This window comes from Carcharhinus amblyrhynchos, chromosome 2, assembly GCF_965287045.1.
Source record: "Carcharhinus amblyrhynchos chromosome 2, sCarAmb.v2.hapA, whole genome shotgun sequence".
NCBI classification, from domain to species: domain Eukaryota; kingdom Metazoa; phylum Chordata; class Chondrichthyes; order Carcharhiniformes; family Carcharhinidae; genus Carcharhinus; species Carcharhinus amblyrhynchos.
The window spans coordinates 98,478,931-98,506,542 of record NC_137325.1 but is presented as its reverse complement, the minus strand read 5'-3'; the positions used below and the strand labels follow the sequence as shown (position 1 = coordinate 98,506,542).

At 40.6% G+C, this 27,612-nt stretch overlaps 1 protein-coding gene across 9 annotated transcripts in view; it reads left to right on the top strand.

The window, feature by feature from the left end:
• Positions 1 to 27,612, top strand: part of tbc1d5 (TBC1 domain family, member 5) — a 478,503-nt gene that overhangs the window by 329,340 nt on the left and 121,551 nt on the right. For all 9 annotated transcript variants that reach the window (XM_080209683.1, XM_080209656.1, XM_080209674.1 and 6 more), the window contains 2 exons: positions 2,213 to 2,355; positions 4,402 to 4,508. In XM_080209683.1, coding sequence (XP_080065809.1) covers positions 2,213 to 2,355; positions 4,402 to 4,508 — 250 coding nt within the window. The remainder of the gene's footprint in view (positions 1 to 2,212; positions 2,356 to 4,401; positions 4,509 to 27,612) is intronic.

The following is a 27,612-nucleotide window of genomic DNA, read 5'->3' as shown; positions in this document are numbered from 1 at the left end:
ACTCAGTGAATGGGAATAACTTTCTTTAATAAGCTTTCATCTAAAATTATTTTCAATTGTGCTGTTCTTTTTGAGGTTGCAATTTTTGTCGTGTATATGAATTAATGAATTAAGTCACTGTTATTACGTTATCAATTATTAATAATTTAGGAATAAAATAATTGCTGACTTTTATTTTCAAGTATTATAAGAGCGTAAATTTCTGCATTGCTCATGAGATACTGACTTTTCTCTAAGTCAGTGTACCTTAAATGTTTTGAGATATATGTACATCAACCTACTCATAACTGATTGAAACAATAGATTCTTAATAAAATTAGACTTAGCAGAAAGTATTTGTTTGCTATGTTATACCTTTAGTGAAGTTAAGCACTGGAGATACAACATTTAAATTCTAGGAATAGTTTCATATGGCCTCCTTCTGTGCAATAACAGTTGTGTGATTCTGTAACTCTTGAACAATGTAAGAAGGAGAAATTATGGAATAAGTAATGAGGGCAGAGCTGATGTACCTTATCTAGCAGGGGTAATAGTGAAGTTGTGCAAAGGTCACAGGAAAAAAAATCACAGGTTGTATAGTTAATAACAAAGTAAGTTCCTTATTTCAAAATTTCTCCCTTTTACGGTGTTTGAGGGAGCAAAAGAGGCCATTCAGCCCATCATATTTCTACCAGCACAATGTAGAAATTACCTCATGAATTGGCCCTCGAATCCTCCCCCACCCCCCGCCCATACATTCTTCCTGTTCGGATAATGACGCAATTCCCTCTTGGATACTTTGATCAAACCTGCTTCTACCACACTCTCAGGCAGTGTATTCCAGATCCCATGCACTCTGTGTGAAAAAGATTTTCTTTGTGTCGCTATTGCTCCTTGCCAGTTACCCTCAAACAGCTTATCCTTATCCAGCCCAGCTCCTTCATGATTTTAAGTACCTCTATCAAATTTCCTCTCAGTCTTCTGCAAGAAAAACTGTCCTGACTTCGCTAGTCCGTCCATATAACCGAAGTGTCATAATCTCTGAAATCTTCTTTTCTGCATTCTCTCAAATGCCTTCACATCTTTCCTGAAGTGTAGTGCCCAGAACTGGGTGCAGTTGAGGCTGCACTACTGTTCTATACAAATTTAACATAACTTCCTTGTTAAAGGAACAATAGATAGATGTTGTATGCTTTGTTAACTGTTCTCCCAACTTGGCTTGCTACTTTCAGTGATTTATATGCATATACACCAAGATTTCTCTCTGCCCCCGCCACCCAGCCCCCCAAAAGAATTGTGCATTTTGTTTTGTGTCAGTATTCTTCCATCAAAAGGAATCACTTTACACCTCGCAGCATCTCATCTGCCACTTAGCTCCCCATCGCACCAAATTGTCGAGATCCATTTGAAGTTCTACGCTATCCTTAGTTCACAGTGGTTCCAAGTTCTGTATCATCTGCAAATTTTGAAGTTGTGCTCTGTATACCAAGATCTAGGTTATTAATGTATATCAGGAAGGCCCCCCACCTCCCCAGTAACTCTGTTATAAAACTTCCTTCAGCCCAAGAAACATGCATTAACCACTCATCTCTGTTTCTTGTCACTCAGAAAATTTTGTAACTATGTTGCTGCTTTCCCATTTATTCCATAAGCTATAACTTTGCCTGCAAGTCTGTTGTGTGGCACTAAATACCTTCTGGAAGTTCATGTACATCACATTAAAAAGCATTTCCTCATCAACCTTATGAATATAGGAGTAAGCCACTCAGCACATTGAGTCTGCTCCACCATTTAATTTGATCATGGTTGATCATCCATTTCACAAGCACTTTCCCCACTATTCCCATATCCCTTGAAGTCAATAATATCCAGGAATTTATTGATTTCTACCTTGAACGCATTCAATGATTGAGTTTCCACAAGGGTAGACAATGTCAGTCTATTTTCAATGAGTATCATATTGAAAACTAGATAACTTAAATCCAAAATTTCACCATCCGGTTGATAGTTTATACTTCTTAGCGTAAAAAAAAACCAAGGTCTACGAGTGATTATTCAAGAGTGCTAAATAGCAGTTGTGGATTTTGGTAAAGGTAATTGTTGAAAACTCTCTTTCAAACCTTTTGATTCAATGAATATTGCAATAAAGTCTGAATGGATTTCATTATGTTGCTACGTGTAAAAGTGTTAGATCTTTTGTTTGTAATATACTATGTCTCTTTCACTCCTGCAGACGTTGGGTCAGACTTCTGTTTGGACGAGAATTTCCTCTTCAGGATCTCTTGGTGATCTGGGATACTTTGTTTGCTGACAGTGTTACCCTGGATTTAGTGGACTATGTTTTTGTGGCAATGCTGTTATACATAAGAGATGTTTGTGAGTATACATTTTTATAGCTCATTCCCAGTGTTTTTTTTAAATACTTGGCATAACATGGTGTAATAAATTTGCAATAATATTGCATTATATCAAAATGGAAGTCAAGTTTTGAGTATTTTGACCACCTATAAAGCAAAAAATTGAGGTGACATTGGTTGCTTTTTAAATGTTGCATTTCGAAGCATAGAGTAGTTACACATTTTTAAAAGGATACTCTGAGTTGGTTATTAATGTACTAAGACTTCTGTTTTCCCAAAGGTGTAAACATTAACAGTTTGTCTCTATAATCAATAAGCACGTAACACCTACTCTGTTTTGAAGTCTCTAATTCTGGTACTTGGCAGCAGGTGTCCAACACACTTTTCTTTTCAGTTATGAAGAGACAAATTTTACAACTCAGGTCCTGTTAAGGCTGCATACACAGTAAGTTTTTAAATTGAAAATCTATGAGAGCTTTCAACAAGTCATAGCAATTAGAAATGCTGGAAAGCTGTTAAGACATTTTGTTTAAGTCAAGTAAGTTCGTCCACTGATGTGAGAAAACGTGCTTTTTTCATATTATGCTAAGATAAGTTGTGTTGATTGAATTAAGTGCGACAGATCCCAATTGATATTCTGTATGTTCACATTACTGTTGAATAAAGCAGCTTATTGATTCATATGAGACCTTGCCTTAAACAATTCCAATGAGACAACAATTAAGTGCCACGTGTAAGAGACATGAATCTCCAGGTTAGGGCACAAGGGGCTATTATTGTTGAACTTTTTTTATGTTAATACATAAATATATGTAAAAGTAAGATGTTCAAACCACATAAGGCAGCAACCAATGTTATTGAACCAAAGAAGGTTGATATTGTATACCTAAACAATAGAAAAATAAGTATAGCAAAACACACACATTAGTATGTGGAAGCCTGCCACCTTGTGACTAAAACATCATTCCAACTTGATTGAAATAATTTTATCTCCTGTAAGTTGCATTATAAATACAGCAAAGCTTTTGTCTGCATTCTATACATGCTTGGGAATGAGATGAAAACAGACCTTAATAAAGATCGATATCTTACTGCTTTAATTATATTACTTGAGCCAATTTTTGTGCTTACGAAGAGTCCAGCTGTGTAGTCGATTAAATATCAAATCATACTCCTGACCGATTCAAATGCTGTTTTATTAATGTTGTTTTACATTGTCAAGATCGTTAGTAAGCAATAATAATTTAAGCTTAGTAAGGATGCTGTATCATATAGTTTTCTGATCAGATAGCTCTAACTTGCATTATTAATGTACCATGTGTTTTTGGCTTTAATGACTTTCACAAAAAGTACAGTAAATGGTCACAAGAGAACAAAAGTATTATGGAACAGTGAGCACGGTAAACGAGTGCTTCACAAATGAAACCAGATGTATGAAATTACAAGCTGTCAGATCAAAAAGGAAATGAAGATGATGAAGTATTTCTCACTATAAAATATAATTATTTGTTTCAATCACTTACAAAATTTTTTTCTCATAATCTTTAAATGTCCAGGCTTGCAATGACTACTATCATACAATTATAGTCAAATGGGTAGAATACATAATATTGCCTCAGATGTTTTAATTTCTCTTATTTAAATGCATTTAATTTAGTAACAATGCAATTAATAACAACAATATTCCACAGCCGAAGTATATGTCAGACAATTCATTGAATAGCTAAAATAAATTTGTTGAAGGATCTTGAGATTGTTGCGAAAAGGTATATTGTTCATTGGGTTGATGTTTTGTAACTTGCATTACTCTGATTTATCTCTCACTGTAAAAAGTGGCATTATCCTTAAGTAAAGTTATTTTGCAAACATTATTTTGTCATTTATGTGTGACATTGTGTGATAAAACTGTGTAGAATGTCTGCCTGTTGCCCTGCTTAATCAAAACTGTTGGATTGTCTGGAATAATATTGTTTTTAATTCCTAAATTTTGCTGTTTGCATGTGTACGTATATACATATACATATAAATAAAACACTTACACTGTTTTGTGTTTTATTTTCCTCAGTAATTGCCAGTAACTATCAAACCTGCCTTGGACTGCTTCTCCATTATCCTTCTGTCGAAGATGTACATTCCTTAATTCAGAAAGCACTCTTCTTACGAGATCCAAAGGTAATATGTTGTTATTTGAGGTACATTTTTGTGTTAAAAGAAGTATGATTTTAGAATTGTACTGCTCATTGATCCTCTCTGAAATTAAATTGTATAGAGACTAATTTTGTAATAAATAACATAAAATTAAGAAATGTTTATTACCTATGAAATTGAAATCAAGTAAGATACATTTTTGACTCCAAAAGTTTCATAAATGGAACTTGCATTTATTTTTGGGGTTTAAAATTACAGGACAATGTAAAACAGAATATAGAATGATATGCTTAAATACTTGAAAATTATTTTTAGAAGTTACTGTTGCAATTCAACATTTAAACAATACCAAGTCAAACAAAAGAAAATCTATATTTAAAATACATGTTTGTACATGTATTTGTAGTATGTTCTATGAAGGTGGATAAAATCTGTGGAAAAATAGGAACATTGTTGTGGCTTCTTCACTATGGTTTGCTGGTTCAACAATGGTCATTTGCTAGCTTATAAAAGGAAGAAAATGTTCTGAATTATTGTACATTTGAGGGCACATCTGTAACCAAAGGGGTAATAATTCATCAATTATAGCTTCTGAGCTGCAGTCAATATTTGTTTTATTGTACCCATGAGCTAAATTTATTCTTCAAATGGGAAATGTTTTCACCCATTTTGACTGGTTAATAGCCTGTGCTTTGTGGTCTGTTCACTGAAGATTATTGCCTATTGTCAGTTACTTGCCAGGAGTGAAAACATTTCCTCATGTATTATTTTCAGCAAATCATGTATTTCAGGCCAAAATTATAACAAATGTGTAACCTAACCTAATTCACTACCATAGAATGTAGTTGTGGCCAAAACATTGTCTGATTTCAAGAATTAGATATAGCTCTTGGGGCTAAAGGGATCCTGGGATATGAGAGGAAGGAGGGGATCAGGCTATCAAACTCGATCAGCCATGATCAACATGAATAGCAGAGCAGATCTGAAGGGCCAACAGGCCTACTTCCTGCTTCTAGTTTCTATGTTTCTAACCAACACAGTTCTTATTAAAAAAAACTGTCAGTAAATGCAAGTCATTTTCCTTTCGGAAGTATCCCTAATTGTTTGTCTGCTTCTTGGTAGCCCTCATTTGTTGGGCTTCTTATATAACACCAAGTTACCATTCTTGGTTCAGTGATTGCAATGTTGCCTCTTAGTCAGATCATGTGTTTCAAATCAATGATAGAAACTTTGACGACATTGTTTTAAACTGACACTTCAATGCAACAATCTGTCTGCTTAGTGCGATGTGAAGGACCCTGTGGCGATATTGGAACAAAAGTAGGGGAGTTTCTGTGGTGTACTGGTAAATCAGCCAACTTCACTAACAGATTATCTAGTCATTTGAATCATTGCTGCTAATGAGACCTTGCTGTGTGGCTACATTATATCACTGCAGTGATTATACTTCAATAGGACTTAATTGACTGATGGTAAAGCACTTGTGGATGATTTGAGGCCTTAAGAGATACTGTATGAATCCAAGTTCTTTCTTTATCAACCAAGTGTTGCTGTCAAAGGATTTTCTTCAAATACTTAACGAGTAATGGACAGTGTGATGAAAGAATGTGCAAGTTCAAAACCCAAGTACCAAGGAGAAGCCGGAAGCAGAGATAAAGAGAATGGTTCCAGAAGATATAAAAATGTGTCAATGCACAAACTAATGTAGGACCTTTTTGGTGTCTCAAACTCACCAGCTTAGTAGTAGTAGAGGCATAACAGTAGAGCTGTCTGCGAGTTTGACTCTCATGGAAGATATTATCATGGGGAATGAAGAAATGACAGAGATGTTGAGCGAATACTTTGGGGGCAAGTTTCCCAAACAAAAATCAGTGTCCAATGGGTGGGAAAACAGCATGTCTTCTCACCTGTTTTTTTGGGCGAGCTGAGTTCATGCCATTGTGGGGGGAGGGTGAGCAGGGCCTAAACCCTCTGGAGGGACTGGCAGCAGAGTGATTAGGGGGCCACTGGACATGCGTCGATCTCCCAGTATACTGGGGGAGTGGTTGACAATCCCTCCCTCCTCACCCCCCCTTCCTCCCCCATCACCCCGATTAGCAGCCTCCAGTCCCATCATTCACCCTATCCCCAGACATTGCAGTCCTCCTGATGACCGGCCCCAACCACTAGTGGTTGACCCCATCATGAACCCCCAACCCCCTCCAATACAGAGTCCTCCCCTTCCCTCCCCTCCTATTCCCTTCCACCCTCCCTTAGGACTGGTTCTGCCATCACCCTTTTCCACTGGGGCCCTGCCCTCTTGGCACTGGTGCCCAGTTGGCACTGCCATGGTGGTACCATCCAAGGGACACTGCCCCACCCCTTCTGGTCCTGACCAGTGGGTCTCAATGGCCTCTGGTTCCACCAGTGAGGCCATTATAACATGTACTGTTGCTGGGATCCAACTAGTGATCACTGCTGGTGGAAACCTTCATTGGTGAGGTTGGAAATCCAAGTGAGCCCAGATAATACTGTTCAGGGCTCGCTAAAGGGATGTAACTTGAAATATGAATATTTAAATCAGCGTTGCGTCAAGGCTCTGTACACACAAAAAAAAGGCCAGGGACATTTACGACCTGCTGGCCATCAGGAGGGAACTCGATTTCTTGACTCCTGCTGATAATTCCTGTCCTGCTATGTTGATGAGTAGTGTAGCAGGGCAGGAATATTGCACTCTTTATGACTGATTTCATAATAGAACACAAATTATATAGCAGAAATAGAGGGTGAATAAGTGGCTAAAAAAAGAAGAAACTTTAGCTAATTAGCGTTAGCAGAGAAAAAGTATTGGAGAAACTTAAAGGATTCAAATCCAACAAATCCCCAGGATCTAATGATCTATATGGTAGAGTTTAAAAGTGGTAGCTGTGAGAGAATGGATATGTTAGCACAATGGCGGGGCCCACTAGACACCCCAGCAGTGGCCAGCGGGCACCCCAGTTGGGCATGGCCAGTGTGCCAGAGGCAGTGCCAAGTCAGTGGAGCCCGAGTGGGAGCTATGACGGGGTGCGTGGCAGAGGGGATATGTAGGTGCAGGTCATGTGGAGGTGGATCATATCAGGTGTCATGTCAGGGGCCAGGCTGGGGGACCCGCCTAAAGGGTCCCATTGCCGGCAACCCGTGACGTGGAGTGGGTGGAGGTTGCTCAGGTTGTCTCTGTTAAGACATTTGGGATGGAATTTTCCCAAACAAGAACTGTCATTATGACGAGAAAACTAGAGGGATCCGCGCAGCAATCATCCCACACTCAGTCACATTTTTGGTGGGCGTGAGTTGCAGCACTGGGGGGAGCGAGGCCTAAACATACTGGTGAGCCTGGCTGCAGAGTGCTCAGGTGTCGTTTCACAAGGATGCCCTGATCTAAGTGCACTGGGAGACCCCTCCCTTCTCCCACAGATATTGGCATCCTTCTCCCCCCTCCTCCTCCTCTCCCCCCTCCTCCTCCTCTCCCCCCTCCTCCTCCTCTCCCCCCTCCTCCTCCTCTCCCCCCTCCTCCTCCTCTCCCCCCTCCTCCTCCTCTCCCCCCTCCTCCTCCCCTCCCCCCTCCTCCTCCCCTCCCCCCTCCTCCTCCTCTCCCCCCTCCTCCTCCCCTCCCTCCTCCTCCCCTCCCCCCTCCTCCTCCCCTCCCCCCTCCTCCTCCCCTCCCCCCTCCTCCTCCCCTCCCCCCTCCTCCCCTCCCCCCTCCTCCTCCCCTCCCCCCTCCTCCTCCTCTCCCCCCCCCTCCTCCCCCCCCTTCGTCGTCGTCGTCCTCCTCCTCCTCCTCCTCCTCCTCCTCCGCCCGCCCCTCCCCGCCCTCCCAATTGGGTGGCACGTTCCCCTCCCCAACAAAAGTCGCTGACATTGCAGCGTCAGGGTCTGCCTGCTTGGGTCCCTTTAGCTGACCTCTGAAATGCCCTTCCATCATGACCCCCGACAACCACCCCCCTCCCCCATTGTGCATCTCTTCATGCTCCCTGCTTGCACAATCACCAATGCATCCTTTATTGCAAGGGGCTAGAAGTATAAGAATAAGGAAGACTTGCTGCAATTGTATAGGTTTTGGGGAGACCATAACTGGTTTTGATCTTCACTTTTAAGAAAGGATGTACTTATTTTGGAAGTAGTGTAGTAAAGGTCCACTAGATTGATTCCTTGGGTGAGAGGGTTGTCCTGTGATGAGAAACAAGAGTAAAATGGGCCAATACTCTCTGGATTGCGGAAGAATGAGAGGAAATGTCATTGAAACATATTGAATTCTGAAAGTGCCTCGTAGGGTAGATACTGAGAGTTTTTTCCCCTTTGCTGTGGGAGCTCGAACATGGGGTAAATCTCCAGGGATGGATCACTTAGGACTGAAATGAGAAATCTCTTCACTCAGAATTTTGCAAAACTCTGGAAATCTCTACCCCAAAGGTTTCTGAATGCTCCACCATAGAATGTATTTAAAGCTGAGATAGACAGATATTTGGTCTCTCAGAGAATCAATGGATATGGTGAATAGGCAAGAAAATGAAGTTAAGAACAATGATCAGCTATGACCATATTGAAAAGCAAAGTATGTTCATTTTTATTTCTTATTTTCTCATGAGTTTCTTTGGGTCATGAGTGTTATTCAGTAACAATTAAACTGGCAGAGTGTAATACATATTTTTTATTAAGTAATTTTACAAATTACTATAATTAACTGACAAGCTAGAACAAGCACATACAATACAAAAGCAAAGTATTGCAGAAGCAGGAAGTCTGAGCTAAAAACGGAGTATGTTGGACATGCCCAGCAAGTCAGACAGCACCTGTGAACAGAAAAATTCAAGTTGATGATGTAAGCACATAAAAACATAAAAAACATAGAAAGCCATGAAAAGCGGAAAGGAGCAAGGAATATTACATTTAGGAATATTCTCTTAAAAAGAAGTCTTACAAGGCATGTTTTATTCAAAGCATGTTGTTCATATGTTTTGCAAATACTTTGTCATAAATAAAGCAATTGCATCATAAAATGATTGCTTTAAAAAACACTGGAATTTTCAGCTGAAATGTCGATGTGACAAGTTGGTTTTCATCTTTCCAAGTTCTTCTAGTGACATTGCTAAGAATGATAAAACCTACCTGTTTTCCAGAATGATTCCATTTGTTTTAACTAAGGGAACAATGTTGGAAGTTTACTAGAGCTGATCCAGAACTATATGATCATGGGAAAACTCTGCTTCATTCTTCGTCAGCAGAATGGTTTCCAGAGTCTGGCTTTGCATACACATGAAGGAGCGCTTTGAACAAAATGGAGCCCTTCAAATTCCTACTCTTTAAGTCTACAAATTTATGTACAATAAATATGATTACTATTCTAACATAAATCCATGCAAATAGAATAAAGTCATTTCTGTGCTTGTTACACGCAAAGTGGGTTAATTTGATTAATCGGTTTTGTTCTTAAAGTACTTTATCTAAGCATTACCTACGATGTGGGCTGTATGTTTAAAATATTTTCTGACTATTCAGTCAGAGTTTACAAAAACATTGAGAATTTTTTACATTTTCTTTAAATACTTCAGATTCTTTGTTACTTGTTTTGAGAGGATTGTTAAAGTAAAATGTTAAATAGTGCAGCAAATTATGTTTATTGGCAAAATCAGACTTCATTTCAGGTTGTAACAAATTTTTGCTTTGATGCAAGAGTTTATTCTGAAAGAATAACTGAAGTAGAAGCAGTAGAGCAAGAAAAGTTGACCTTGATAATTTATCTTAATGCTGTATTTTAGTATGTAGCTAAGCAACCACTATTGATAACAAATGCACCGCACTGCAAAACTAATTGCAATAATGATAGTAGTAACTGCCTATTAATAGAGAACAGCTAAACAAAAATAGAAAACTGGAATTCAATCTGTGTGACATAACTACCTAATATGCTGCACCTATTAGTAAATCTCATTGTTTTGACTTTTCAAAGTTTAAAGTTCACACTTGTAGTAGGCATCCACCTGCCTCAGGAGGTTATGGGCTGTACCAGGGTGTTTGTCAGTTCTATATTGAACACGGTCTGTGTTGCAGCTCTAGATGCCGATTCATGAGTGGCAGCCCCTTCCGCAAGTGGCATAGATGAAAAACGTAGCTTGAGGTCGACTGATGTTATTTTTCTTTCTAGCCAAGCTTTCTTTTATGTCATCTGGTTGTTTCTTTTGTCCTCTGCTTTTTCTGCACCCTTGCTGACTGCTTATCTCCATGCACTCAGTCAGCTGCAAGGATTCCCCGACTTCAAACCAGATTATTTGAGGCCACACTTGCAGACAGCCCTGTATTGCAGACGTGCACAATCTGTTGGTCTTGTGCAAAAAGCAAGCTCACCATAGAGCAAGTCTTTGGGAATGTGGCCATCTTTCCTTCAGCACACATGACCCAACCAACAAAATCATCACTGACCCAAGCAAGCAGACATGCTGGAAATCCCTTCAAGTTTCCCATGCTTTGTTATCATAAAGGAGGGTGCTGACAACACAAGCCTAGCACACAAGCAGCTTTTTATTTGTGGTTAGTTTGCTGGTGGTGCACACTAACCTCCTCAGCTTTGGCATGGCAGTTATGGCATTGGCAATCCCGTTGTTGATTTTTGGCATCAAGGGACAGGTTTCTGGTGATTATTGAACCAAGGTATGCAAAACTATTGATTACCTCCATGGTATTTATGTTGATGGAAGATGGAGTGTCTACATCTTCATCCATAGCCATGTTATTCCTAACCCTAATTGACAGTACAAACTCATTGTGAGTTTAAGAGATTCGATCTACAAACTTCTGCATGTAAACTTTGATATGGGACGACAGCACACTGTCATCAACAAACAGTAATTCACGGATGAGTACCTCGCACACTTTGCTCTTATGCACAGTCTTGTCGAGTTGAGTGGTTGCTGTCAGCTGTAGGGTACAATTAAACACCCTAATTTATGTTGCCATGAGCATACAATAGTAGCAAGGAGAAAAATATGCCAAAGAGCGTTGGCAATAGGACACAGCTCTTCTCTATCCTACTGCTAATCTTGAAAGTGTTTGATTATGATCCATTGTAACTGATGGAACTGTGCACGTTCTCATGGAAAGAAGAAATGGCATACAGGAGTCCAGGCAAGCAGCCTATTTTTCCGCAACGATTTGAAGAATGTGTCGCTGCTAATGAGGTCTTTGAAATCAGCATAGAGTGATGTTCATGGTGCTTCTCCTCTAACTGCCAAAGTAAAACAATGACATCAACTGAACATTTGCCAGCTCTGAAGCTGCATAGAATCTCAGGGTAGATGGGTGATGCCAACATCTGCAATCTGGTCAGAGCAATGGGCGTAAGGACCACCACCACCACCAATACTTAGCAAGGAGATGCTTTAGTCACTGCAATCCTCTTTGTTTTTGAACAAGGTAAACTATGTTTGCATCATGTATCATGCAAATATTACCTAGTTAAAGACATATTTGCATACTGATTTGATATTTGTAACTACAGTATTTTATGTATTTGCCAAAAATTAACAAAATATTTTTTATTTGAATTTAAAAGGATCTATCTTTTTTTTAATGGCCCATTGCTGAACCTTAGGGATGTAAAATTGGATAGGGCCCAAAACAAATGCAAGGATTGTGATGCAGGATTACCCTGTGGCTGTTGAGTCCATTACAGGTGACACCCAAACTATGTGCTTCCTTATAATTTAATGCTTTTGAATGGCTGCATATCTGATGGAGTGCAAAACTGTGTGAAGCTAGCACAAGTTAAAACTAACTTGCACTACCACTTGAAGAAGAAATGCATTGTAGTTAGAGCAGATGTTAGATATCATTTTGGAACACTCAGTAAAGGCATATCATAGAATGTGGCTTCCAGCCCACTGCACTGAAAGCCTTGGTACATGACATAGCGAGGAGGCTGAATGTCATGTATCTGCCATAAGGCCCTCCATACAAACTTTGTGAAGGTAGTGAAAGCAGGTAGTCATGGTGGTTGGTGCCAACCGCCTTGTGAACCTGGATGCAGTGCTGCAAAAGGCTCAGTGACCTGACAGGAATGCTCAAGGTCAGTAAATTTTCAATGCCAAGTACTACCAACTGCTGATTACACTACACCTCCATCGCTCATCCGTTGGCAATCTCCCAATCACAAGTTACACCATATGCTTTGTGTCATCCTCGCACAACTTAGTACTGCCACAAGCCTCACACCCACATCCTGGAGCATACACACTGCCATCTCTTCAATAAAAACAGCCATATCACCCAAACACATTGCTCAGCTTCCCATTCTTGCAGGCCAAGATAACACACAATCTATGGCAACAGCACCTCACTGGCAAGGAACATGCAGGGTTTCCAAATCCATACCATGCTGAAAGAGATGGTAGCCACTATCATTGGAGTAACCTTTGCTGAGGCTGAGGATAGCGGTGGGACTGAAACTATCAAAGGTAACGGCATCCTCAAACCTAATCCTGTATTTCAATTCTTGTTCATCCCCAATTCTGTCCTGATTTAGAAGTTACATATGATGGAAGCACGCGCCTCTTTGCTTCCCATACCTAACCCCCACCACATCCCAACTCCACCTACATCACTTCTCTTGTGCCTTACTCCATTCAGATATCCAAGAACTGCATAAAAGCAAATTACTGCAGATGCTGGAATCTGAAACCAAAAAAGATTGACGAAGAGTCATCTGGACCCGAAACACCAGCTCTTTTCTCTCCTAACAGATACTGCCCAGACCTGCTGAGATTTTCCTGCATTTTCTCTTTTGGATCCAAGAACTGTAGCCTGACTAGGCAGTGATTGAAGACCAGGAGGGTGGTGATGAACAAGAAATCCCATCACTCACACACTCAGTCACCTGTTCAGATACTGACACTGTGCAAACCCCTTTAAAACCTGAAAAAAGAACAATCACGATGCCAGGAATGTTCTCTTGGCCCCCTAACAGACCAAGGAAAATAGAGCAGATATGTAGGCAAATTTCAGAGAAAAGTAATAGTAATACAGTAGTGATAATGGGGAATTTTAACTTGCCAACATTAACTGGAGTAGTCAGAGTTTGAAAAGTTTAAAGGAAGTAGAATTCATAAAATGTGTGCAGGAGAACTTTTTAAGTCAGTGCATAGAACGTCCTATAAAAAAGTGGTGATCCTGGTTTTAATATAAAGTAATGAACCCAGGCAAGTGGCTGAAGTATCAGTGGGGGAGTTTTTTGCAGTCAGCGATCATAACTCCGTTAGATTCAAGATTGTTATGGAAAAGGACAAGAGTGGGCCAGAAATCAATGTTCTAAACTGGGGAAAGGCTGACTTAAAAAGATTAGATACGATTTGGCCAGAGTGGACTGGGAGCAGAAACTTTTAGGTAAATCTGTAATGGAACAGTGGAACTAAATACTTAAATGTTATGATATTCTCTGCCTCCACCACCCTTCAAGACAGTGAGTAGCAGACTCCCACCACCCTTTGTGTGAACAAGTTTTTCCTCACATCCCCTTTCAAATTCTTCATCTTTACCTTAAATCTAAGCCCCTGGTCATTGATCCCTCCACCAAGAGGCAAAGTTTCTTTTCATCGACTCTCTCACTAGTGAACACCAATACAAAGTGTTCATTTAGAACCAAGTTACCAAATTGCTTAATGGGCCCTTCTTTCCCTAGTTATCACTTTTGCCCTTAATGTACTTGTAAAACAATTTAGGATTTTCCTAATTCAACCTTATTCTACTTGTCAGTATCTTATCATGTCCCTTTTTGTTTTCCTAATTTCCTTTCAAGTTCCCTTTTGCACATTCTACACCCCTCTGGCTTCTGTTTTGGGCCTTCAATTGTTGTCTCCCCTTTTCTCTTCATTTAGAAGTATTTAGATGCACACTTGCGATGCCAAGACATACAAAGCTATTGACCAAGTGTGGGAAATGGGATTAGAATACTTGGGTGGTTTATCTTTGACCAGTGCAGATGTGATGGGCTGAAGGGCCTTTTCTGTGCTTTGGTCCTCTGTAACATGCATGCAGGCAATACCCATTTCTACCTCACTACCACCACTCTTGATTTCTTGATTTGATTTATTATTGTCGCACATATTAGTATATAGTGAAGAGTATTGTTTCTTGCACGCTATACAAAGCATACTGTTCATTGAGAAGGAAAAGAGAGGGTGCAGAATGTAGTGTTACTTTTATAGCTAGGGTATAGAAAAAGATCAGTTTAGTGCGAGAGAGGTCCATTCAAAAGTCTGAAGGCTGCAGGGAAGAAGCTGTTCTTGAGTGGGGAGTTGGTATGTGACTTCAGACTTCTGTATCTTTTTCCCAACAGAAGAAGGTGGAAGAGAGTATGTCTGGGGTGCATGGGGTCCTTAATTATGCTGGCTGCTTTTCTGAGGCATTAGGATGTGTAGACTGAGTCAATGAATAGGAGGCTGGTTTGCATGATGGATTGGGCTACATTCACAACCCTTTGTCGTTTCTTGCAGTCTTGGGCAGAGCAGGAGCCATACTGTGATACAACCAGAAAGGATGTTTTCTCTGGTGCATCTGTAGAAGTTGGTGAGAGTTGTAGCTGACATACCAATTTTCCTTAGTCTTCTGAGAAAGTAGATGCATTGGTGGGCTTTCTTAACTATAGTGTCAGTATGGGGGGGTGTCCGGGACAGGTTACTGGTGATTTGGATACCTAAAAACTTGAAGCTCCTGACCATTTCTACTTTGTTCCCATTGATGTAGACAGTGGCATGTTCTCTCGTACACTTCCTGAAGTTGATTACTATCTCCTTTGATTTGTTGACATTGAGGGAAAGATTATTGTTGTTGCACCAGTTCATCGGATTCTCTTTCTCATTCCTGTACTCTGTCTCGTCATTGTTTGAGATACAAAACCAGTACAGTGTAGTCATCAGCAAACTTAAAAATCGAATTGGAGGAAAATTTGGCCACACCGTCATAGGTGTTTAAGGAGACATCCTTAACCTCTCTTTACAACAACCTGAGGTCCCTATCTGCTCAAAAAGATGACCATCATCCCAGTAACAATAAAAGATAAGCAGCATGCCTTAATGACTATTCTCCTGTGGCGCTGACATGCATCATTATAAAGTGCTTTGAAAGGTTAGTCATGGCATGAATTAATTCCAGCCTCCTGAATTGCCTGGATCCACTACAGTTTGCCTACCGCTGCAACAGGTCTACAGCAGATGCCAATTCCCTGACCCTGCAGTCAACCCTGGAACACCTAGATAACAGGGACACCTATATCAGACTCCTATTTATTGAGCACAGCTCAGTCTTCAACACCGTTATTCCTACTAAACTCATCTCCAATCACCATAGCCTGGGCCTCGGCTTTTCCCTCTGCAACTGAATCCTGAACTTCCTAACCCATAGACCACAATCAATAAGGATAGGCAAACACCTTCTCCATAATCATCCTCAACATCAGTGCCCCACAAGGCTGTGTTCCCAGCCCCCTACTATATGACTGTGTGGCCAAATTCCCCTCCAGTTCAATTTTCAAGTTTGCTGACGACAACACCGTACTGGGTCATCATCTCAAACAATGATGAGAATACAGGAATGGAATAGAGAATCTGGTGAACTGGTTCGACAACAATAATCTCTTCCTCAATGTCAACAAAATAAAGGAGATTGTCATCAACTTCAGGAAGCGTCAAGGAAAACATGCCCCTGTCTACATCAATTGGGACGAAGTAGAAAGGGTCAAGAACTTCAAGTTTTTAGGTGTCCAGATCACCAACAACCTGTCCTGGTCCTCCCAAGCTGAAACTATAGTTAAGAAAGCCCACAGTACTCTACTTTCTCAGAAGACTAAGGAAATTCAGCATGTCAGCTACAACTCTCTCCAACTTTTACAGATGCACCATAGAAAGCATTCTCAGCTTGGTAGATTCCTGTTCTGCCCAAGACTGCAAGGAACTATAAAAGGTCGTAAATTTAGCCCAATCCACCACACAAACCAACCTCCCATCCATTGACTCTGTCTACACTTCCCACTGCTTCAGTAAAGCAGTCAGCATTGTTAAGGACCCCATGCACCCCAGCATTCTTTCTTCCACCTTCTTCCTTCTGGAAAAAGATACAAAAGGCTGAGGTCACGTAACAACCGACTCAAGAATAGCTTCTTCCCTGCTGCTGTCAGAGTTTTGAATGGACTTACCTTGCATTAAGTTGATCTTTCTCTACACCCTAGCTATGACTGTAACACTGCATTCTGCACCCTCTCATTCCCTTACCTATGAATGGTATGCTTTGTCTATAGTAAGCAAGAAACAAAACTTTTCACTGTATGCTAATACACGTAACAATAATCAAATCAAAGGTAGATTTATTTTTCATGCACGATTCATCGTTGGAATCTGTCCTTTAAAGGTAAATTGATCAAGACATTAACGTATCTGTATATTTGTTCATATGCACTATAACATGTCAAAAATGTTACAAAACCACCCTATCAGCCTGTGATGTCATTTTTTTAACCACGATCTAAATGGTTCCAGCTGATTTTTTAAAAATGGTTTGGACACTTAAAAAAATGTTCACTTGAATAAAATCTAACCACCCTTCTCCCTTCCATTGATTGACAGGTACTGACCCATGAAATTGAAATGAGCACCTTCTATTTTTTCCTTCTCAGTGAGAAGTTTGGACAGCTATGGTTAATCTGAATACTTGGCTGAGTTTCAAGTGCTAATGGGGTTCAATGTACTAGGTACTCCATTCATCTAAGAATAAATAACGATTTCAAGAAGTTATAATAATAGATTTCCCCATTGTTGTGATTCCTGGTTGTTGGCACAAGCTAGTAGTTATACAAGATTTTCTTTTTCACATGACAAAATGCATATTTCTCACAAATGAAATGGGGGCTTTTATTAAATGGTGAAAGTTTTATATTTTTCAAGAACTATAGAATATTTCATTGATTTTACTTGGAATCTGAAGACTCTGCATACTGCGTGACTGTAGAAGTTATGGGGGCATGGATGTTGCATGGGTGATTAGGGAGAATATAATCGATTGGACATGACTCGATGTTGCTCAAACAAAAAAAAAGTTTATTAAATTGTAATAATTACATAAACACTAAGGATCTGACAGAACATATGCACAGGTCTACTCTCTTTTCCCTGGCGCCAAATGAGGTAGTCCCTGGACTTGCGCCTGTGGTAATTGGCCCAGCTTCCTGCACCTCTGCTCCATGAGCTCCAACCCAATCATATGGTCCACATAGGATCACTCCTTAAAGGGGCCACCTTACCACATCCCTCCCTCGCCTCTCCCCCACCAAGAGAAACACCAATACACATTGGCTGTAGACACAGTATCACATTAGACCACCAAAGGCAAGTCTATTCAGAAAGTCAGTCAGTCTGGGGACTTTCAGACTCTTGCGGAACTCTATACAGGGACTCTGTACAGAGTCAGACTCTATACAGGGACCTTCGGCAACCAATGAATCCGGTCTGATGGAAGCCTAAGGCAAACTCATCAGCTCTAGGTCGATGTCTTCTCCAGTGGCTTCTTCCTCCTTGGCTACAAGTGGCTATCTTGGCTCCACAAAGGCGGCAAGTATTCTTGGTTTCGTTGCTGATACACATGAGTCTGCAACAGGATACACATGTTGGTCCCCTGGATCAGATCCAGCTCTCTTCCTCAAATGATCCACATGTCTTTTCACATGACGACCTTGTGCTTCCAACACATGTGAAATTGATCCCATTCTCTCTACAATTCTTCCTGGCATTCAGCTAAATCCACTGCCAAAGTTCCATGCTATGATTAGGTCACTGACCTCGAACGCTCTGACTCCTTTTATCGAGTCACGATGTACTTTCTGGGATACTTGCCTAGCTTGCACCCTCCCAAACAAGTCTGGAAACAACAAATCCAAGTGGTTTGTAAGCATTGTTCCATTAAAGATTCAGCTTGCGTAACCCCAGTGGTAGTGCTCGGCCTAATGTTATTTAATAACAAGAAACTTGCCCAGCGTAAGGTCAGTGACCTCTGAACTTGCTTCTTCATAGAGGTTTTAGATGTTTGTATGGCTTGCTGTACCAAGACGTTCGAGGCTGGATGGTAAGGAACTGACCAAACATAGCATATATCATTTCACCTGACAACCTGGGAGAATAGTTGTAAATGCTGTGTTATTGTCGGACACTATGACTTCAGGAATACCATGGATGGCAAAGACCTACCACAACCTATCAGCTGTGGCTGTGATAGACTTCATTATTTGAACATCTTGCCAGTTTGAATATACATCAGTCAGGATGAGAAACATATGTCCCATGTCCAGCTAAATCAATGTTCAAGCACGACCATGACTGGTCCAACCACTCTCACGGGTGTATATTTGTTGGTGGTGGGAATGACTGCTGGGTCTGACAACTCAACACTGGTTGATTGTTCTTTCAATATATTTGTCAATGCCAGGCAATCAGGTATAGCTTCAGGGTAATGCATTCATCCTGTTCTGCCCAGGATGTGCATCATGCAGCTCCTGTAATAAAGACCAACGGCCCTGGGTACACTGTAACACGAACTACCACAATAACACACCATTCACACGATCGGTCCGATCTCCTAAGAAGGCAAACACGGGACACAGTGGACAGAGTACCCTTCGTCGTCCAGTACTTCCCCGGAGCGGAGAAGCTACGACATCTTCTCCGGAGTCTTCAACATATCATTGATGAAGACGAACATCTCGCCAGGGCTATCCCCACACCCCCACTTCTTGCCTTCAGACAACCACACAACCTCAAACAGATCATTGTTTGCAGCAAACTACCCAGCCTTCAGGAGAACAGTGGCCACAATACCACACAACCCTGTCACAGCAACCCCTGCAAGACATGCCGGATCATCGACATGGATACCATCATCACACGTGAGAATACCATCCACCAGGTACATGGTAAATACTCTTGCAACTCGGCCAACATTGTCTACCTGATACGTTGCAAGAAAGGATGTCCCGAAGCATGGTACATTGGGGAGACCATGCAGACGCTTCATAAGAACATAAGAAATAGGAGCAGGAGTAGGCCATCCAGCCCTTCGAGCCTGCCCCGCCATTCAATAAGATCATGGCTGATCTGTCGTGGCTCAGTTCCACTTTCCCGCCCTCTCCCCATAACCCTTAATCCCCTCTCTTATCAAGAACCCATCAACCAGCTTCTTAAAAATATTTAGCTACGACAACAGATGAATGATCATCGCTCGACAATCACCAGGCAAGACTGTTGGCGAACACTTCAGTGGTCACGGGCATTCAGCCTCTGACCTTCGGGTAAGCATTCTCCAAGGCGGCCTTCACGACACACGACAGCGCAGAGTCGCTGAACAGAGACTGATAGCCAAGTTCCGCACACGAGGACGGTCACAACAGGGATCTTGGGTTCATGTCGCACTATCTGTAACCCCTGTGACTTGCCTGGGTTTGCAAAACCTCACTTACTGTACTGTCTGGAGACAATACACATCTCTTTAACCTGTGATCAGTGCTCCTTCCGCTCACATTGTCAGCCACTTCAGGTCTTGAACAGCAGGTTAGGTGTAAGGATTCGTATTCTAATCAGTAATCTCTAAACTGTCTGTGCTTTATATGCTCTGTCTGAGGCCAGAACTCTCCATTCACCTGACGAAGGGACTAACCCCGAAAGCTTGTGAATCTATTATCAAATAAATCGGTTGGACTAAAACCTGGTGTTGTCAGACTTTTTACTGTGTTTACGCCAGTCCAACGCCGGCATACCCACATCATGACTACCCTTGCAAAGGCAGTTGGTGGGTGACACAGGCTTAACTTCTCGGAATAGTCCTAAAATGGATTGTGATTCAATATAAAGGTGGGATGCCTTCTGTTGGTGAAACTTTTTCACCACATAGATTAACTCAAAAGTCACTTTGTCAATTTGAGAATATTTTTTCTTAATATCAGATAAGATTCTTGATGTGAGTGCAGTTGGCCTCTCTACTCTGACATTTTGTGGGATAGGACAGCTCCGACTCCATACGGCAATGCATCACAGGTAACCAACAATGGTTTGGTTGGATCAAAATGTACCAGTAGTGTTTACTTTTGCAAACTCCTGTTTCTGTGCCTTTCCCCATTTCCATCATTGATGCTTCTTCAGTAGTTGGTGTAATGGGGCCAGAGTCGTGGACACGTTCTGCAGGAATCTCTCATAATAATTTACCATCCATGGGAAGGATTTTAACTTTGTCAAATTCCTAGGCTGTGGTACTTATTTGATAGCTTTCACCTTGACCTCGCGGAATATCTGAGCATCTTCTGTCCCTCCTAAAATCTTCATCTTGCACTCTCACAATACCCTGCAATTCTTTCCTACTGATTCCAAATGCCAGGAGTCCACTGGTGGTTCGAGTCTCTTTTTCACTTCTCTATTTTCCACTTCCCTAATTTCCTATCTGCTCCTTGCTAACAGACCCTATGACCACTAAAGCCTACAAGGTTTTATTCAGTATTCTGCATTGTAAACTACCTCCACTACTTTTGAATTTCGCAACCCAATTATTAATTCTAAAAGATATCCACAGTCTTTTTACTGCCACAGGCTACATCTATCTTCCCATACAAATTACACACTTACAAGCCATTTTATATTTGTTCATTTACAAGATGTGGCCACTACTAGGATGGCAAGCATTTATTGCTCATCTCTAATTGCCCATGAAAAGATGATGGGGAGCCACCATCTTGAATTGCTGCACTTTGTATGCCAAGATACTGCCATGCTGTCATTAGGTAGGGACTAGCAGGATTTTGATAATGAGTGAATGGCCTTCTATTTCTAAGTAGATATGTGACTTCAGGGGAAGTCGCTAGACGGTGGTTTCCCCATGCACCCACTGCTCTTGTCCTTCTAAGTGGTAAAGGTCATGGATTTCTGAGATGCTCTCAAAAAAGTTGATCTTCTAGATCATACACATTGTAGCTTTGTTGTGCTGGTAGTGGAGGGGATGCATGCTTACGCTGATGAAATTGGTGTCAATTAACTGACTGCTTCATTCCTGGATGGTGTCAAGCTTCTTCAGTATTGGAACTGCATTCAGCCAGGCAAGTGGAAAATATTTAATCACACTCTGAGTTGTGTCTTGTAAATGGTAATAAAGCTTTGGTGGAGTCACAAGGTGAATTGCTTGCTGCAAAATATCCAGGCTCTAACCTCCCCATCTAACACATTACTTCTGTTATTGATCCAGTTAAGATTCTTGCTAAGTGATAATGGGGGATTCAACAGTGATCATGCCGTTGAAAATCAAATGGATACATTAGATTTCTCTCGTTGGAAGTGATTATTCCCTGGCACTTACGTAGCACAAATATTACTTGCCACTTGTCAGCTATGATTGAATTTTGTCTAGATCTTGCTGCTTTTGGGCACAGACTGCTTTAATATATGAGGAGATATGAAAGGTACTAAACAATCATCAGCATATATCTTGCCTCTGACTTTTTAATGGAAGGAAAGATGCTTCATTGATAAAGCAGCTGAAAATTATTAGGCTAAGGATTCTAACCAAAACAGCTCCTGCAGTGATGTTCTGAGACTGAGGTGATTAGCAAGCACAGCCGTCTTCTTTAGTGTAAGGGACTTCCCTGATTCCTATTTATTTCAGTTTTGCTAGAAGTGCTTGATGCCACATGTAATCAAGTGCTACATTGATATCCAAGCAGTCTTTCTCACCTCACCTTAGGAGTTCAATTCTTTCATCAGTATTTGAACCAAGATTGTAATGCGGTCCAGAGCCACTGGTGCACTGGTGAGCAGGTTATTGTTTGGTAAATGCCGCTTGATGTCACTGTCATCAATGTTTTCTATCACTATGCTAATGATTGAGAGCAGGATAATTGTTAGTAATAGGCTGGATTTTCGTGGAAAAGGCCATAATAGGACAATTTTACACTTTATCTGATTGTGACAGATCTGTACTGGAACTGCTTGGCAATGCCGTAGCCACATTTGGAGCACAGGTCTTCAGTTCTACACCCACAATATTTTTGGATTCAGTGCCTTCAACTGCTTCTTGATCTCATGTAGACTGAATGGAATTACCTGGAATCTAGCATCTGTGATGCTGAGGACTTCAGGAGAGGGCTGAAATTGATCATTCATTCAACACTTCTGAAAATAGTTGAAAATGCTGCAGTCTTGTATTTTGCATTGTGTTCTTGATTCTGCCATCATTGAGAGTGGGGTTGTTTGTGTGGCCTCCTCCTCCTCCAGTCAGTTGTTTATTTGTTAACCGCCATTTAGAACGTAACGTGACAGGTGCTCAGTGCTTTGGTCTGATTCATTGGTTGTGGTGATCTATTAGTTTCTTCCTACGCTGTTTAGCCTGCATGGAGTCCTGTGTTGTTGTTTCAACATCTCATTTTTGGTATGCCTTGGCATGCTTTCCTGTACTCCTTATTGAGCCAGAGTTGGTCTCCTGCATTGATGGTAACGTTAGAGTGAGGGATGGGCCTATGCTCATTTTGCATTGGTCCTTCTACCAGTACTGTCTTGGGCAGAAGCATCTATGACATAAATTGGTCAGGACAAAGTCGAGCAGATATTTGCCTTTCATTGGTTGTTACACACCTGCTGTCTTTCAGTAATAGTGCCACTGAGCCAAACCTCATTATGCATTTTAGCCTGGGAGTCGAGTAGTCAAGCCGAAATACTTGATCCCCAGGGAAAATCTTATTTGATTGACTGTTCTGGCTATCTGATCTCTTTTGACAATTGTACAATGTTCATTTACTCAAGATGAATGTTTCAAGTACTTGCAGTTTCTGCTTTTGATACTTTAAAGGGTCTGGATGATTGACACTTAGTGCTTTGTCACAAAATGACTTTGTAACATAATTTCTTTTCACAATGGAGTTCACTGGTTCTTTATACAGTGTCCAGTCAATCAGTGGGTGTGGAAGGACTACAGCTTGGCATAGGGGCATGAGGTGCCATGGGAAGGGGTTAATGGGGAGGGACATAGCCAGGCATACGGAACATAAGGGTTTCGTGGGTAGAGAGGGCCTTATCTTTTTTATTTTAACTAGGACAAAATCTGAAGGCACCGTGGAGCATCTTTTAAACAGCCTGTCTCAACACCCGCTTCAAACTCTGTCCCAGATCGGCAGCCTGACTGCAGCTGACACCCGATCACTGGCGATGAGGAATCCATCTTTGCAGAAGCTGGAAATTTTCTCAACTCCCATTATCCATCTCAGGATGAAAATCCAGAACATGATGTCAATTCAACACGGCAGATGACAAGATTATTTTTAGAAGCATTTATAAGAGCCTTGGCTTTATAAATAGATGCATGCGTGCAAAATCAAAGTGGTTGTGTTAAACCTTTATAATTTACTGGTTAGTTGAAGCATTGTGTCCAATGCTGGGCATCACATTATAGGACGGCTGCCAAGCAGAGGTGTGGAGGAGATTCACTTGAATGCTGCCAGAGTCTAGAAAATGGTGAAAGACTAAGCAAGATGGGGTTATTTATCTTAAAAAAGCAAGAATTAAAGAAAAATTTAATAGAGATAATCAAAATCATGCTGAGTTTCAGCAGAGAATGTAAAGAAAATAAACCATTGCCAGTGGAGATAGGGGCAGAAACCAAAGGACACGTATGTAAATAATTGTCAAAGGGGCCAGAGGTGAGATGAGGAAATTTTCTCATGCAGCAAGTTATGGTGATTTGGAATTCACTGGCTGAAAGGGTGATAGAATCAGATTCATACTAACTTGAAAAGTGAATTGAACATAATGGGGAGAAAATTATAGGACTATGGAAGGAAAAAAGCAGCAGAGTAGGACTGTTTAGGGAAAGCTTAATCAAAGAGCCAACATCGGAATGGGTGGGCTGAATGGCCACTTTCTGCGCTGTATGATTCTGTGAAATCATAGCCATCTTTTACCCGTATTTTTAACCTTATTAAATTTCATTAGAAAGTAATCAAATTTTCATTGTGATGTATTACTGATATCAGCATGCCAATAGGAAAATGCTAAAAGATACCAGGGAGCAACATGTGAACTAATTAAAATTTTACAGGTTCTTTGTCAAGTTTTATTTGTTAAAAATGATCAAGTTCATTAGCTTGATAACAGATGTTTTTTAATAGCCTAATTATAATGACCTTGTTTGTACCCATCAGGTACATAATTTCTCACTGTTGGAATACTGCCCATTTTGAAATGCATAATAATAGTATTAACACTTGCAAGGCGAAAATAAAGAAAAATAGCCTGTTTAAATTTAAGAGCTTACGTGGATTTTTTAAAAAATTCCTTCAGCAAATATAAAAGAGGAGTTTTAACATTAAAAATATAAGATAGAAGAATAACCCTTTCATACGTACAGATATGTAGTAGCAAAAAGTCATTAGCAGCATTAGTATTCTGAAGATATATCAGGAAAAGATATCACTGATCGATCATGAGAATCTTCGGGAAGTTTGACAACTAACAATTGTCAGAGCACTGAATCTTGAGAATTAAAACTGTAGATCTAAATGTCTATGTTCTTTAAGCCTTAAAGTTTAGGACATGTTTCTGCTTCATTTGCAAAGCAATTACTTCTTTGCTTCCAGATTCTCATAGATTGATTAATCACACCTTTTCCCAGCATTTCAAAAATATTTCTTGCAAAGTGATTTTTTTTATCTATCACCATTAGTGATAGATAGCAACGTAACTAATAAACTAACCTTCAAAACACTGCAGCAGGCCTATCCCACTGTATCTTGCAGCATAAACCATTTTACTAATTTGACGAACTTGTTTACCACAGTGTTACTACAGCACAATGCTACTTTATTCTGTAAGCTGAGCATGGAAAAGGGAGCTTTTTAAATCCTCTGTTATCAGAGCAGGATTTCACATTTACTCTAAATAGTTGGAAGGGTGTTGATTACAGAACATCTCTTAAAGAGAGCTTCATAGCCATCAGTAGATTAACAGCATATCATCATTACCTACTTGTAATTATATATGTACACATATAATAAGGGCAGGAACTATCACCATGTCTAGGTCTTTACACATCTCTACTCAACAATACTCTGACCTAAGGTCTAATTCATATACCTTCTTGCATCGCTGTGTGGGCAGTACTACTCAGTCCCTTACACTACTATTTTTGGCTGTCTATATATGAAAAAATCAAGAGAATCATTTTGATTTTTGCTTTATTAAAAGAGTATCATAATTTAAGAAATGACTTGTTATTCACTTTACCAGTCATTTCATGTTTGAGATAGCAGAGCAACTTATTTAAAAATAATCCCCCCAGTGGGACTGGGGTGGGGGAGGAGGGGGATATATAATTTGACCTGTAATTTTGTCCTGGAGGACATCCTTTCAATTTATAATTTCCTTCAGTATTGCACTTATTTTCATTGATTTATTCTGTGGATCGTGATGGTGTTATGATGACTCCTTAACGCTTCATTTGTTAATGTAGTTATATATGGTGACGGTATTCTGAAATTAAATTTATCTGTGATGATCCAAGACTACTTAATTTTGCATGTCGTTTGCAAATGTTAAACAGCATGCAATTCTATGTTATCATTTTATTAGTAATACATAAGAGTATTTTTTTTTTAGTTTAAAATAGAACCATAGAATCCCTACAGTGCAGAAGGAAGCTGTCCAGCCCATCGAATCTGCAGCAACTGTGGCAAGGTGGCACAGTGGTTAGCAATGCTGCCTCACAGTGCCAGGTACCGAGGTTCAATTCCAGCCTTGAGTGACAGTGTTGAGTTTGCACACTCTCCCCATGTATGCGGGAGTTTCCTCCAGGTGTTCCAGGTTCCTCCCACAATCCAAAGATGTGCAGTTAAGTGGATTGGCCATGCCAAATTGCCTCTTAATACCCCAAGATGTGTAGGTTGGGGGATTCATGGGCTAAACGCGTGGGATTACAAGGATTGGGTGGATTTAGGCAAGATGCTCTTTTGGAGAGTCGGTGCATAATTAATGGCCCAAATGGCCTCTGTCTGCACTGTAGAGATTCTATCTATGATGACTCTCCAAAACAGCATCTTACCCAAGCCCATCCCCACCCTATCATAGTAACCCTGTGCATTTACCATGGCTAATCCACTTAATCTGCACATTTGTGGACTATAGGAAGAAATCACAACACCTGAAGGAAACCCATTCAGGTACAGGAAAAATGTGCAAACTCCATACAGTCAACTAAGACTGGAATCAGACCCAGGTCCCTGGCACTGTGAGGCAGCAGTGCTAACCACTGTTCATGTAATTTGGATGAAGTAACAAAACAAAGGTGTATTTAATGAATGGCAGGACACAAGGAAGCTCAGAGGAACAGATGGATCTTGCGGAGGGGAGGAAATATTTTGTATTTGTATTTATTCCTGTTGGCTCGCTGGAGCTGTGCTGTATTAATGTATGCACTGGAAACAATGCATTAGATGAGAAACAGAGAGAGAAGACACAGCCATGGATGAGATCACACGTCATTAATAAAGCTCCGTTCATTTTTAACCAAAAGCTGTCTCACATATCACATTTCCAATACACAGCAGAACCAATGACAGTGAAGAATTGGCAATGTATGTCTGTGTTAGGGTGGTGTGCAATTTGGAGGGGAAATTGAAGGATGATGGTTTATCCCAGATATTATTATTCATGCCCTTCTTGATGATAAGGATTCCATGGTTGTGCGATGCTGTTTAAGCAAGCTTAATGGGTTGTTGCAGTGAGACCTGTAAGTAATACATAGTATGCTACTGGTGGAGGAAGTGGTATTGAGTCTAGTGGCATGGCAGTCAGTCAAGAAGGGAACTTCATATCTGCTGCAGCAGCAACCATCTAGATGAGTCGTAAATGTTCCTGATTTGAACCTTACTGCATAATACCCAACCTCGGCTCCGCTTTTACAAACCATTTACAGCACAGAATAGAGCCATTTGGCTCTTGTATCTGGTGTGTTGGTATTGTTGATCCCATTAAGCTTCTGTTTATCAACAGTTCTGACAAGAATGATGGCACTGAAGCTTAGGAAAATGTACTGATGCTTTTTCTTGTTGGAGAAA